This window comes from Pipistrellus hanaki (assembly GCF_964339955.1).
Source record: "Pipistrellus hanaki genome assembly, chromosome: 1".
NCBI lineage: Eukaryota > Metazoa > Chordata > Mammalia > Chiroptera > Vespertilionidae > Pipistrellus > Pipistrellus hanaki.
In genome coordinates this window covers 103,903,996-103,919,845 of record NC_140503.1, presented here as the reverse complement: position 1 = coordinate 103,919,845, position 15,850 = coordinate 103,903,996, and the positions used below count along the sequence as shown (strand labels likewise).

Genomic DNA, 15,850 nt, shown 5'->3' with positions numbered 1-15,850 from the left:
GTTCGGGGGAGACTGGACAAAATCAAACAACTATGGATGAGGACAGTGTTGGGGAGGGGTAAGGGCAGAGGGTTGGGTGGGATCTGGGCAGAAGGGAGCTATAGGGGGAAAAAAAGAGGAACTAATAATCTGAACAATAAAGATTTATTTTTTAAAAAGCTCTGGGATGCAGCAAAAGCAGGAATAAGAGGGAAGTTTATATTATTACAGGCTTACCTCAAAAAAAAAAAAAAAAAAAAAAAACCAACCCAGAAATCCTAAGTATACAACCTAACATCACATCTTAAAGAACTAGAAAAAGAAGAACAAAAACAACCCAAAGTCAGCAAGAGAAAAAAAATATACATTAGAACAGAATTAAATGAAATAGAGAACAAAAAAACTATGCAAAAAAATCTATAAATCAAAGAGTTGATTTTTTGAAAATATTAATATAATTGCAAACTCCAGCTAGACTTACTAAGGAAAAAAAGGGGAAAGGCCCATATAAAGAAAATCAGAAATGAGAGAGAAGTCATCACACAAAGGATCATACTAGAATATTATGAAAGACTTTATGCTTCCAAATTCAATAACCTAGAAAAAAAATGTGTAAGTTCCTAGAAATACATAACCTTTATAGACTAAATCATGAATAATTAGAAAATCTAAATGGACCAATTAGCAGTGAGGAAATTGAAACAACCATCAAAAACCTCCCAAAGAGGAGGAGAAAATGACATCAGAATAGACAGACGTGTTCTGAGCCTTGTCCCGTTGCAGAAAGGAGGAGCAGCTGAGGGTTGCATGCTTGTTGGCAAGCTAAGGGACAGCTAAACTCCAGGTCGTACACTTGTTGGCAAGCTAAGGGGCAGCTAAACTCCAGGAGAAGGTGGAGGACTGCTGGATGGGGTTGCCCTGACCAGACAGCCCCCACTGCAGCTGTGGCTGGGTCCCCTCCCAGAGCTCTGAGCTCTGATGGAGAAACCTCTCAATCTTGAAAGGGAAAGTGAATCTTATAGGAAGCCTGAAAATCCACAACTGCAGAAACCACTGAACAGTTGGAAACCCCAGAACCCCTGTCCCCAAATGGCGCAAACATGCGGGTTCAAATGAGCTGTTCACTCCACCACGGGAAGGTCAGATTTCGCAGGGGATAAGGTGATGTCTCTTGTCTCTGCAGGAGAGAGGAATGTGTGCTTGTGGGAGCTAAAGGACTGGGGAAGTCTGTGCCTAGATAAGTCCCTGACTGTTGGCGCTGGTATGATGTGTGAATGCGGAAGGAGGTCCTCAGAGCTGCTAACAGAAGATATCTCTAAAAAAACAACGCATTTTGATCTGGCGAGAAGGAATAGCCTAGGAGTTTTAAAGGTGTGCAGGCTGCTTAGACTTGCTTGCAAACCCATTGCTCATGAACTTGGCTTTTTCCTCTTCATTTCCTTGCTTCTGATTACTAAGCAAGGATCACCCAGTAGGAATGCCCTGGGAGACTGCAAGGAGAAGTTGTTTTTCTTGAACCAGGGGATTGGAGCCGGGAGCGACCATCAGAGAGCCAGCTCTGGAGCAGCCCACCTCCACAAACCAAAGAAACAATACAAAAGATCAACACAACCAAGAGCTGGTCCTTTGAAAGGATAAACAAAATTGATGAATCTCTAGCCAGGCTCACCAAGAAGCAAAGAGAGAGGACCCAAATAAACAAAATCAGAAATGAAAGAGGTGAAATAACAACAGACCCCACAGAAATACAAAGGATTGTTACAAAATACTACAAAAACTCTATTCCAACAAACTGGACAACCTGGAGGAAATGAACATATTCCTAGAAAAAAAATATAACCTTCCAAAACTCAATCAGGAAGAATTAAAACAGCTCAATAGGCCAATAACTATGGAAGAAATTGAACCAATAATCAAAACACTTCCAGGGAAGAGAAACCAAGATGGTGGCATAGGTAAATGCTTCACTGCAGCTTCACACAACAATTTCAAAAAAATACAACTAAAATATAAAGTGGACATTATCCAGAACTAAAGGAAAGTTGACTGACTGGAATTTCTACAACTAAAAAGGAAAGAGAAAACCAGAAGGAAAATCAGAGGAGCTGTAAAAGCCTAAAGTACAGAGACACAGTGCGCACGTGGGGAGAGGACTGAGCTGGAGAGGAGGGGCAGCTGAGTGCCTGGCTGGCGTTCCCTAGCAGGAAGGAGATAAAAACTCCAGACTGTGCTGAACCCCAGTTCTGACTGCACTGAAGCTCATTTCTGGGCAAGACCTTGGGGACCCAGGCTCATACAGAGGGATTCTAGGCTGTAAGGCGAAAAACTCAGGGGAGCGGCGAAAGGCAGAGTCTCGGAGTTGTGCACATTGCACGCAGAGGACAAACTGTTGACTGTGCCGCTGGATTGCCCTAGCGCAGGGGACTTCAAACTACGGCCCGCGGGCCACATGCAGCCCCCAGGGGAGTCTGATCCTGCCCGCCAGGTGTTTTGGGCAGTGAGCGCAGCCAAGGTGTTACAGTAGGAATTAGTAGTTCATATAGTCCGGCCCTCCAGCTCTCTGAGGGACCGTGATCTGGCCCCCACTTTAAAAAGTTTGAGGACCCCTGCGCCTAGCGGGAAGGAGACAAAAGCTCCAGACTGCACTGAACCCCACTTCAAACTGCACTGAACCCCAGTTCCGGTACATTGGGGAGAGACTAGACTGTCTGGTAGTGGGCGAAACTTGAGGGCACCTTTCTTTCAGAGGTGCTTGCAGCGAGTACCAAAGGACACTTAGGAACACTGAGACTCAGGAACCTCATAGGGCAGGGCTGACAGGAAGCCAAGGCTGTAGGCTCCACCCTGAAACTCTGCCCCATCCAAGCTGAGCACAGAGGCTTTTGAATAAGGCTGTCTCCCAGCATAGACACAGCTGATCCTCACAGCCAATTGGTCAGTTCCTCCCAATGATACCAACAACAATTAAGACTTAACTATAAAAGGCTGTACACACAGTCCACAAAGGGGTGCACCAAGAGTGTCCACCTCAGATAATTGGGAGACTGATCCACTGAACCCTATAGGACACCTTAACACACAAAGCCATCCTACCAACTCAGGGAAGCAGCAAAATTGCCGAGACAAGGAAACAGATCACAACGAAAGAAATGAAGGACAAAAAGCGACTGGATATAGAGTCTTGAAATACCTTGGGGCATAAGCACACTGTTAGGCCAAACATATCTTGCAATTTATGAAGAAGACAGACATACCATTTTGTATATTTGCCTAATTGTGAGGGTGTGTACTCTAATTCTAGTTCCAGCTTTAATTTACCACATACTAGAGATCCTGGGTTCTAGAAGAACAATAGTAGATAATAGCTTAGAGAAAGGGCTGCAGTCAGGAATCTCAGGTTCCAATTTTGGTTATTACTTTCTTTACCAGACTTCTAATAACCTCAGTCTCTCTAAGCTTTATTATTTACTACATAGAACTTATATAATAAGATCTGCTTCTCAAAAATGATGTAACAGCCAAAGCCAGTTTGGCTCAGTGGTAGAGCGTCGGTCTGCGGACTGAAAGGTCCCAGGTTTGATTCCGGTCAAGGGCATGTACATTGGTTGTGGGCACTTCCCTGGTAGGGGGTGTGCAAGAGGCAGCTGGTCGATGTTTCTCTCTCATCGATGTTTCTAGCTCTCTATCTCTCTCTCCCTTCCTCTCTGTAAAAAATCAATAAAAAATATTTTTTTAAAAAATGGTGTAACACTTGTTATTTGTAACAAAATTTGAAGTACACAGATATGTTTTTAAAGAAATGCAAAATACTCAATTAGCTTATGAGTATCTCTACATTTTTTGCTAAAATTAAGTTTTAAATTAAATTCATATAATTTTAACATTTTCTTAAAAATAAAATAAAATTACATTTTCTTATGCTTGGTAAAACAATAAAAACATTTTAAAAACAAAGCAAAAATGCTTCATTAAAACAAACTTAAAAAATGACAAAAAGTAATTTCTTTCCACTTAGTTTTTGAAAGTGTTTTAATTACATTATACAAGAATTTTTGGTGCCATACCAGGTACGGTGACCAACCATCCCAATTTGCCTCTGATTTCCCAGTTTTATCACTGAAAATTCTACATCCTGGGAAACCTGTGTTGTGTGCCGAGTGGAATGGTTGGTCACTATGTGCCCTGCCATTACTAAAGGCTTTTCCATAGTTTACAACTCTATTATCTGCCCTTAGAAAAATTCCAGTGCTATTTTAATTTATATTTATCTGAAAAGGTCTCTCATATTCTTCCTGTTGGAATTTTGTTCATAACCACTTGATGAGCATATAAATATTTATGGAGTTTTCCTTCATGAATAGATATTTAATAAACAAGTACTAATTTTTTTTTAACCCTATTAGGACATGGGGACAATGGGAATACCTAATTACCAACAGTGATTCTTTTGGCACCAAGGAAATATTAACTTGCCTATTCAAGGACCTTTTCCTGTTGTTGTTTACAGACTACTCTACTTCTATCCCATAATCACAATAGCTGAGAAAGCAATAACACAGGCAATGCCTTTACAATCAAGTCATTTAGAAAAACATTGTATGTGAGTCAGTCATAGGCCAATAGAGAGAAGTTGGAGTGAGAGAGAAGCTGTTATACTGGATTCCTTAAACAGCACTATAACCTAACCTGATTCTAAGATAATATACAAAATATCAGTGGAATGAGTGTGGCTGAAAAAATTTGGTTATGAAGGTTTACCCTTGAATACAAGATCCCCAAATTCAGAAGCATTATATTTCCAATGACATTGACCAAAAAAAGAAGTCATGAAATAATGGAAAAGGTTTCTGAGAAAAAAGCATACTCATTTTTCTCCTAGAAAATGGGGATGACACAGGCTATGTACATATATACATACATGATTAAAATAAAATCCATTGAAAGGTTATAAATCTAATTGACTATAGTTTCCCCCACAAGATGCAAGATGATATATGATACTTTTTTAAAGTTCTAATTTTTGAGCACTTAACTATGTGCCAAATGCTTTAAATGATTTATTTCACTTGATTCTCATAAAAAAAAAATCCTATCAGAAGAGGAATTATAATCCTCTAAAGTGAAGCTCAGAGAGGTTCAGTCATTTGTTCAAGGTTATACAATAGATAGCAACTGGAGGAGCACAGGCAAATTCAACTCTGTTTTCTTCAAAGCATAAGCTCTTAGACCTTTTTAGCCTATGCTACTTCTCAACATTGTTGACTTAAATTCTTCTAAAATTCTATTTCCAACCCTAACTTCTCCTGACCTTGAACATTAGTGTATAAAACTGCCTATTCAACACCTCTACCTTTATACCTAAAAATCATCTCAGGTTTAATATGTTTCAGTAAATGGCACCATCATTTACCCAGTTGTTCTAAGCCTCAAATCTAGCAGGCATTCTTGATTCTTCTATCAAACCCACAGTCAAGCCATCAGCAAATCTGTTGGCTCTACTTTCAAATTATGTATCTGACCACTTCTCTTCTTCATTATCAAATGAAGTACTGATAAGTGTTACTGATTTTTTTTGTAAGTATATAGCAATGGAGGTGGGATGGAGAGAAGGGCTGCTAGTGTTCTTAGCTTACCCCAGTTGTGGCAACAACATAGTTGCTAAGAATCAGAGGACCAAGAAATGATGTTAAAAGCTTTATTTTGCAAATCCTGTTTATGAAATCTGATTATTTAAAAACTAAAAAAGTGGACAAATTAGTAGAGGCTTATTTACATTGCATAACTTTTCAAATTCAATTTCCCAAGGGAAACTGTATGCTGAACAGTTAGGAATCCCTATCAATAAATTAGTGACTCAGATTTGAAAAGATTTTCAATCTGACCAATCCTTCAAATTATCCAGAGGGAGCTTTTTTTATGACTCTTTTTCCTTCCAAACACTTATATGGAACTCCTGTCCTTATACAAAGATTTAAGTCCACTCTTAGAATGACATAAATTACCTTACTGTCCCAGCTCCTAACTTGTCTAATATCTTGTCATTTACTCCTTTCTACTCTTTAAGTTCCCCACATTAAAATGCTTTACACTTACTGTGCCTTTGCTTCTGTTATTCTCTGAGGCTCGACCATTTTACCTACCTTCTAGCATACATTAACACTCAGCTCACACAGCACATTTCCAGATAGAGAAGCGCTATCTCTCTGCTTTATTTGGTCCCTGTAGATATTTCAATTATTGCCTGATTTGTGTTGTACTAAAATGCATATCATATATAGTATTTAATACAGGTCATGCATTATAAAGCATTTTTATGGTTGGTATTTTAGGTCACGCAGAGGCTAAGAGGGCAAGTGTTCTGTGGCCTTGGTTAAATCCCTTTCCAAAGGGGATGGAGTACTGTGCCTCCATGAAGATGAGAATATACGTCAAGTCCTTATACAGTGCTCAATTAGTTGGTGCTTTTGGGCGGAGTTTAGGAAAAGTTTCTTTAAAATGACGTCACTATAGGCGACTTTAAAACCACTGCCGGTCTGTACCAGTGTATGTAATCAAACTACTTAAAATGAGGTTCACCTGTCACAGTTTAGAGGTTCTGCATAAGATTTCCACTCAGTAGCCTGGGTAACAGAAATTTTGGTTCAACAGCAGAGATCTTCCCAGAATAACTCTAGAGGGGCGGGATTGTGGGCGGGGGCCGGATCTGCAAAATACACCCCAGGGCGGTCCTGGGGGCCCTCAAAGTGACGGGGAGCCTACTGCCTCCTCAAATATAGGATCCACTGGTCTCCCCCGAACCAAGCAACCGCTGCTGGAACCGAGGCAACCGTGGCGGTGCCGCGTTCCAAGGGCTAGGCCGGGCCATGGGGTCTCCCCTAATTCCACGCAGGGGCGGAGGGGCGGGCACGGTGACGCCAAGCTAGTGACGCGAATACGCAGCGCGACGCGATGACGCACGCCCCTTTGTTGGCTCAGTAGAGGTAGCAGCGGCCGTGGAGGTGGCGCTGGGGACTCTTTTCTCTTGGAGGCCGGAGAGGAGCCGCGTCTGACTGAGGCGGGCGGCGGGCGGGCGGCCCCCTCGCTCCCTCCCTCTCTCCTCCACGACCTCCCCACCGCCGCCAGCCGCCAACCGCCAACTGCCGCGCCCGGGGAGGAGCCGCGGCCCGCGGGCCGGAGCCAGGCCTAAGTCCGGACCTCAGCCGGAGCCGGAACGGGAGCCGGGGCCTTGGGCGTCCCCGCCCTCTCCCCGCCTTAGGACCAGCGTCTGCCGGGCCCCCGCGCGTCGCGCCATGGACTCAGACGAGGGTTACAACTACGAGTTCGACGAGGACGAAGAGTGCAGCGAGGACAGCGGCGCCGAGGAGGAGGACGAGGACGAGCCAGATGACGATAACCTGGATCTGGGCGAGGTGGAGCTGGTGGAGCCCGGGCTGGGCGTCGGCGGGGAACGGGACGGACTGCTGTGCGGGGAGACGGGCGGCGGCGGCGGTGGCAGCAGCGCTCTCGGGTCCGGCGGCGGCGGCGGTGGCAGTGGCGGCGGCGGCGGCGGGCCTGGGCAAGAGCAGGATGAGGATTACCGCTACGAGGTGCTCACGGCTGAGCAGATACTGCAACACATGGTGGAATGTATCCGGGAGGTCAACGAGGTCATTCAGGTGAGGGTGGCCGCCGAGCTGGCTTGACCTGCCTGTACCGGGGAGCAGATTCGGGCGGCCCGCGTGGCCCCGAAGGGCAGGCCTGGGCCTGGTGCGCAGCCCAGCCCGAAGCCTCCCTGTCCTGTCTCCTGCTGCCTCTGCTGGGGACAGGGTGTCGAAAGCAGGCGTTTGCTGGTTAGCGGGTGTGGGGAGATGCGTTGGGGGCGGTACTTCCTAGGTCCTGGTATGGCGGAGGCCTCCGGCCGCCTGAGACTTCTCGCGGGCAATTTCTGCCTGTCCCTGTGTCCTTCCTCTGGCCGGAGGAGCGCCTATGGGCGGGACGGAGGGTGGTGGTGGTGGTGGTGAAGAGCAGGAAAAATTAGGCTCGTTGGAGGGTTACCCCGGCCTTCAGGCTCACTTGAGCACTTTTGGAAAGAGTTAGACTAGGCCTAAGAGCAGCTTGGTGTACGGTTGCCTCAAGAGGGCATCAGTTAATAAAGAAATGGATCTGTTTGGCAGTCTGAAGTGCAGATTAAAGTTGGGGGAAGGGAACTGTTTCTCGGAAGAGCTGCTGATGGGCCTTCTTTTCCGATGGTGAGACATTTGCTTGCATCTTTTTTTTTTTTTTACGTCTTTGCTGTTTGTTTGGGACCTAACTGCTGCTTTCCGCAGTAGTGGTATGACTTACTTGAAGCTGTTGGAAGAGTTACTGCAGATTGCGTACCCAGCCTTGCAAATAAAACAACAAAAGGCAATGTTATTGTCTGATACTGGACAAGACTCTGTTGTGATTTAGAAAGTAGGCTTTTTGCTTCTGGATTCCTTCATATTTCGTGGTCAGTAAGTTAGGCTTGGTTTAACTTGATAACATTTTTTGTAAGGTCCATTTTTGAATTTTAGGAAATAAGTTTTATTATGAGGGGTCAGGTATAGATTGAAGAATAAAAACGCAGTCTATTCAATGCAACTTTTAGAAAACAAGTTACATGGAAGGAAACTATATATGTGAGCAGCAAGTAACTATTACCTTCTTGTGATGTCAGTCATTACTTTTTTTCCCCTTAAGATCGGTTGGCTAATATTTACTGGCAAGTTAGCAGTATGTTACTGCCTACTTATTGAGTTTGCAGTTAACAGATTTTTACAGTATCATCTAGTAAGCAACACTTTATTTTGAAAATTGAATCATCTATTTAGGCCCATTGGAAGGCAGTGTTTTGAGTTATAGTAAATAAAAAAATCTGATATCTGTTGCTGTTGCTAAACAGTGTAAATCTCAATCTTTCATATAGATAATGCAGACTAAGGAGGAATTTGAAGGGTTGTAGAAGAAAGATAAGTTTTACTGCTCTTTTTCTGATTCACAAAATATGACAGTTGACTTTTTAAGTCACTAAATTGAGATTTTTCTTTTTTTTTTTTTTTGAGGAAACTTTATCAAAAGAATTCAGAGTAAAACGTTGAATTCTGTTTTCATTATTTGCAACTATATAAAATCTGATGTTTCAAACTTGTTACCTAGCTTATGGACATTTCAATTAGCTTTAAAAAACATGGATATTTTATTTTTTTAACTTTTTAACTTATGGTCTATGTTCATGTAGTTAAATATCTTCAACTTTCTCAGCTTTTATGTGTGTTTTAATCACTGAGGTCAAACCTTGCAAGTTCTTTATGGCATTTCTGGAACAGATATATAGGTAATGCACTCCACATCATTCATTCTTTTTTAAATAGAATTCCTGAATATCTAAATATTTATTTCTCGTTAAAAGTTCATATTTAGAAATATCAGTAAATCAAAGGATAGGATTTTTCCCCAGACCATCTTTTCTCCAAATGGCATGCTTACTAAATCTAGACTAGGCTCTGGTTATGTTATAGATTATTTATGTTAATAGATTTAAACTTGAAAAGTTACACAGGTAATATAACTAGTTTTTTCTAGATCCTCTGGGTAAGCTATACAGATTTTTAATAACAAAATGATACTCTATATGTTTATGTTTTCAGTAGGAAAAAAAACAACCCTGAATGTATCTCAACTTTCAGTAAATATTTTTCAAGTGCTCACATGATCACAGATTTAATTAATTTATCTAATCAATCTGTTGTTATTGATCTTCCTTTTTTATTGTTTAATTTCTGGCTTTTATAAACCTCATTAGGAATACCTGTCATAGATTAAATCTTTGAATATTTCCTTAGGATAAATTGATTTACTAAGTCAAAGGATTTGCTTATTTTCAAGACATTTGGAACATTACCATATTACTTTCAGAAAGGTTATGCTAGTTTCCTTCACCAGTTGGTGCTTGATGAGGATAAATGCTCATTTATAAAATTTACTTAAAAAAACAAACTGATGAAGTTGAACTTTTAACATGTTTATTGGGCATTGATGTCTCTTTTGTAATAGTCCTTTGCGTTTGCTCACTTTACCCCTTTTTTGGGATATTTATTTTTTAGTATTTATAAGACCTCTTTATATTCATAGAGGCTTTAATTATCAGTTTAGTTTTTTCAATAAAAAAAAAAACTAATGATAGTTTAATGTGACGACAAGCTTATTAAGTTAAAAACCATTGTTTTACTTATTTCAAATTAAGTAAATTAGAGAGCTTACTGCTAATTCTAAACAATATAAATCTGTCCAGCCAGTGTGGCATAAGTGCACCAAGAGTTCCCTAGCTTAATTCCCGGTTAGAGCACATGCTTGGGTTTCAGGCTTGATCCCAGTGCAGGAAGCAGCCAATCAGTTTTGATCTCTCTCACTGATGTTTCTCTCTCTAAAATCAATGAAAAAGTATTAAAGCCTTGGCCTGTGTGGTTAGTGCATCAGCCTGTGCACCAAATAACAGGTTCGATTCTCTGTCAAAGGCACGTACCTCAGTTACTGGTTCGCTCCCTGCCTCTGGTCTGTGCCTATGGGACACAACCAGTCCATGTGTCTCTCACATTGATATTTCTCTCTCCCTTTTATTCCCACCCCACCCCCGCTCCTACCCTTCAACTCTCTTTGAAAAGCAATGGGAAAAATATCCTCAGATGAGGATTGACAAAAATATATATTTAAAAAAAACATATTAAATCCCCCCCCCCCCCCCGTGTTACTTTTCAATATGAAATCAGGTGCGTTATTAGTGAATTTGAAAATAAATTTCAGGAGTCTTGACAGTATGGCTCAGTGGTTTACATACAGATATATATATATATATATTTTTTTTTCCCAGGAGGAAATGATTGAAATGTAAAAAGATCATCAAGTTGCTCTTTCCTTGGGAATTTGTTTACTTCTTCTGGGAAAGTAGTTTGGCCAACAACAGATATATACTGTTATTTGTGGTTATAAATCAACACTTTCTCTTCTAAAAAATTTGATTTTTCTGGCTTTCTGTAACTCTTATAGTTTAACTAGAGGCCCATTGTTGGGTATGGTTTACTCCTCTTGAACTTTATCTTTTTCTAACCAGTCTCTGAGCTAGAAGTTTTAAATTATATTCTTACTGAATCAGAAACTCTGGGGGTAGGGTCCAACAATCTGTTTTAACAAGCAATCCAGGTGATGCTAATGCAAGCTAAAGTTTGAGAACCAATGATTGTAGTTGAAATTTAATGGCAGTGTTTCTCGCTGTAAATTACTGCAGAGGTGGATTAATGATGGAAGCAAGTTGTTTAAGAAACTAATGGAATGAAAATTTTACTAGACTAATCATAGAATTGAAGATTTGTCATCATTACTGCTATCCTTCAGACAAGGTGGTCTTTACTCAGTTCTTGCAAGTGTGCAAACCAAACTAGTGATGCCTTACACTTTAGGTTGGATTACTTGGTTTTCTTTCAATACTTCCCCCACTGCTAGGGGTTTTATGAGACTTCTGAAGGAGTTCGTGATTTCTTTGAATTTAGATACTCAAAGCTATTAGGTCGGTTAGTTATTTAGTCAAATGCTAAGTGAATAGTAATAAGTATTCAGAAATAAGTATAAAGTATTAAAATAGTAATAAGTATTCAGTAATAAGTATTCTGGAAGATAGCTAGGATTTCAATGGATAGAAAAGAGGAATAAGAAGCCCTTCTGAGAAATTGAGAATGAGGAACATGTCTGGCTAATATTGAGGTCAGCCAAAGCAGAAGAATTTATAAATTATTGAAGCTTGGAGGTTTGATACTATGAAGAAAGGTAGGCAGAAGTCACCACATTAGATTTCTTTTTTTGGATTTGGCCTATGGTAGCTACATGAATTACTTCTCTTTAGCTCCAAAACTTAGTGACTTAAAAACAACAAACATTTATTAGCTCACAGTTTCTATGGGGTCACAATTCTGAATGCAGCTTAGCTGGGTGCTTCTGGTTCAGATTCTCTTTTATGAGGCTGCAGCCAAGCCAAGACCCTGCAGGTCTCAAGGCTTGATTGGGGGAGATTCACTTCCACTGTCATCTGTGGCTATTGGCAGGCCTCAGATTTTCACTGGTTGGTTGTTGGCCAGAGACATCAAATTCCTTGCCACATGGGCTTCTCCATAAAGTAGCTTACAGCACAATAACTTCTTTCTGAGAGAGAGTACCAGTCTTTTTATAACTATTTCAGATGGAAACCAGTCTTTTTATAACTATCTCAGAAGTGATATCCCATCATTTTAACATTTTCTACTTGTAACTAAATTCAGCCCATAATCGAGGGGATTACAAAAATATATAGATATATAGATACAGATATGGATATCCCAGATATGTATCTGGCTCAATCAAGATGTGAATAGTAAATATGTATACTGTTTATCTAATCAATTTATATACTCTTAGGAAGGCTTAGTAGTTTTGGATTTTTAGTTTGGATTAATCTTAAATATTTGTATTTGGCTTTGCAGAGCATTATCATTACTTTTAAATGATAAGCAGTCCTAATTACCTTTAATTAGCTAAGATTAAAAGGACAGTTTGTAGTCTCTAAGATTTGGCAGGAATTTGAGATTCTCCTGTCTACTGATTTTTTTTTTAAACTTTAGCTTTTACATGCAGTTGTAAAAAGTAATGCAAAGAGAACCCACATACTTTACTGATTTATCTGCAATGGTAACATCTTGGAAAATTGTAGTATATCACAACCAATATGTTGACATTGATGCAGTCTACTTGAGGATTTTTAAAAATTCAGGCATTTAGGCCCTGGAGTAGACTCTGTCATTAAACAAAAATCTTACCTTCTCTGGATTATTTTAATGTATATCCAGGGTTGAGAGCCTCTGTTCTTGCCTAATGTCTCTAAAGAATCCGTTCTCTGCTTAAGTAAAAATAAGTGATTGAACTATTTTGTGATGTAGCTTATTCCAATTTTTAACTCCTGATTTAAAAAAATGGAATTAAAATATGCTTTCATGTTTACTCATATGCATTATTCTCAGGGTGGCCTGTTGTATGAAAAAAAAAAATGATTTTTAAACATAACTATTGTTTTGAAAGTTTGAAGGAAAAACTTTTCTTTCAAACCCTGCCAAGAACTAGGTTATTTTTGTTTTTAAAACCAAACTCCCTTCATTTCTTTTATGACATGAACCTATATCTTTGATTATGCACATTTCCCTAATCCCAAACTTTTGATATATGTATACCCCTTTGATAATTTTTGTAACGCTGAGTACCCCTCGTACTCATGAGAACGTAGAATTAGACGCAGCTAAGCACGGTGCAGTGCATATCCCCACCAAACTCTTCCCGTACCCTTGGGGGTACTCATACCACACTTTGGAAACATCGTGCTTAATCCTTTATTTAACACTAGGAGCCCGTTTGCAGGAAGATTCGTTTGCAGGAAGATTCCTGCAAGCAGCTGCTGCATGTGCCCGGGGCCAGCACAGCCGCCCCTTTCCCTCTGGCAGCCACCTTGCTTTTGGCTTATCCTCCCTCTTCCTTCTAAGCTGTCTTCAGTCTTCATCCCTCTCTCAGCATATGCAAATTAACCGCCATCTTTGGTTAATTTGCATACTTGCTCTGATTGGCTGTGGGCATCGCAAAGTTACAGTCAATTAGTATTTTTCTCTTTTATTAGTGTAGATTAGATAGATACTGTATCATAGGCAATAACTTCACTAGTATCTTGTCAAAATATATACAGGTCATCCTTTGATCTTGACATTAAGTTTATAAAGAGCTTATTTATTCCCTTTACATGATGTGATAAATAGAAGGATGAGAATTTATTTAGGCTAACATTTGATGACCTCTTATTAGGTGAGAGAATGATCAGAGACTTATAACCTGGGATGATTGAGACCCATAGAAATAGTAATGGAAATCCTTTCCTTATTTTCAATGTTTTCAAAAGCTGAATAGTATTTAAAAGAAAGCAAAACAAAACTATCCTAGCTACTTAAAATGTGGGGTAAAGTTGAATCTTCAATTTTAAAAAACAGTACATATTCTAAGTAGTATATACGTCATTTCTTCCTAAAATTTTCTCTTCTTCCTAAATTCCCATTCACCCAGTGATATGTTATCATCTGGCTCGATCTTGAATATAATGTCTCATTCCTTGATATATATTGGTGCATAATGTCTCATTCCTTGATATAATTGGTGCAATGATGCCTCATTGGTAGTTTGGTATCTCAAAAGGCAGCTTAAAAAGTTATTACTGAGCTAGCAGCTGCACTGGCAGATTGACTTTTTAGAGTCCTACTTTTTTCATTTTAAAAAACGAGAATGCTGGTATTAAGGCCAAAAGGTTGTGAGGGTATAAATGAGAAATGCCAAATACTGTGCTGGTAGTTTTTCCTATGTAATTTTTAAATTTAATTTTATTTTCCTTGATTGATTTTAGAGAGAGAGGAAGGGGGGGGGGGAGAAAAGATACACTTATTTGTTGTTCCACTTATTTATGCATTGATTTGTTGATTCTTGTATGTGCCCTGACTGGGGATTGAACCATGAAACCTTGATGTATTGGGACAATACTGTAACCAACTGAGCCAGGGCCTCCCATCTAATTTTTTTAAAAAAATGTAAACATTGTTCAATAACATTTTTCCTTTTTGCTATATTCCATTTGGAAGAAGTGTCACAATTGATCTAACACTTAATACATTTTGGCAGAAAGTAGAGCAGATAATGAAGTAGTAGGTAACATTTCATTAGTACTAAGACTAGGGGTGGGGAATGTCCGGTACACAGGCTGAATAAGGACCTCAAAATCATTTGATCTGGCTCTGCCAAGGCATTAGGGCGTGAGTTAATGAAATGTTTGATCAAATATAGCAGGATAATTTTTAAGTTGTTGATTCTATATGGCCTGTGTATGATGCTATAAATATCTAAATGGCCCTTGGCAGAAAAAAGCTTCCTCACCCCAGGTTTATATAAAGTGCTGGGGGTGGGAGCAGGGAGAGTAAATTAAGTGCCAGGAACTATATGCAAATAATAGCTTATATAAGGGTCACTATATATTCAGAGGCCTTAAAAGGCTTGTCTTCTAAGAATTTAAACACTCTTTTTCTTGCCATCTTATACTACCTACCTTATGTTAGTATTATCTAGAAGTCATAAAAAGTTTATTAGTGCCATAAAAATATCTTGTCTATCTCCCTTTACCATACAGCAAGCATGTCAGACTCGCGGCTGGATAAAGAAACTAAGGCAGCAAGATTTTACTAGGTGCACCCTTTAATAATTCGGATTTTGTAATCAAAGAAATCATGATAATTTGAAGAGAAACATCAAAAGAGCTTTATTCAAAGTAATGTTCATCGCTAGCTACATATTTTCCCCATCTTTCAGATAATTTGTGGATAACATCCCAATAGAACTTTTCTTTTAAAAATTTTTTTTATTGATTTTTTACAGAGAGGAAGAGAGAGGGATAGAGAGTTAGAAACATCGATGAGAGAGAATCATCCATCAGCTGCCTCTTGCCTACTGGGAATGTGCCCGCAACCAAGGTACATGCCCTTGACTGGAATCGAACCTGGGACTCTTCAGTCTGCAGGTCGATGCTCTATCCACTGAGCCAAACCGGTTTCGGCAGAACTTTTCTTGTTTTGAGGCAAACCATTCAAACAATTTTCCACTTTGTACATTTTGAAGTATTGCTCAGAAAGTGTGTATGGGAATTGAACCTGGGACCTTTGAGTCTGCAGATCGACGCTCTATCCACTGAGCCAAACCGGTTTTGGCTGCCTCCTGGTTTTAGGTGGACACTCAACCACTGAGCCACATCAGCTGGGCTAGAATGCACTTTTGA

At 39.9% G+C, this 15,850-nt stretch overlaps 1 protein-coding gene across 2 annotated transcripts in view; it reads left to right on the top strand.

Moving 5' to 3' along the window:
• The first annotated feature begins 5,666 nt into the window (after positions 1–5,666).
• The window catches only part of ARIH1 (ariadne RBR E3 ubiquitin protein ligase 1), a 138,689-nt gene continuing 128,505 nt past the window's right edge, over positions 5,667–15,850 (top strand). For both annotated transcript variants that reach the window (XM_084897937.1, XM_084897938.1), the window contains exon 1: positions 5,667–7,634. In XM_084897937.1, the coding sequence (XP_084754063.1) occupies positions 7,269–7,634 (366 nt within the window). In that variant the 5' untranslated portion in view covers positions 5,667–7,268. The remainder of the gene's footprint in view (positions 7,635–15,850) is intronic.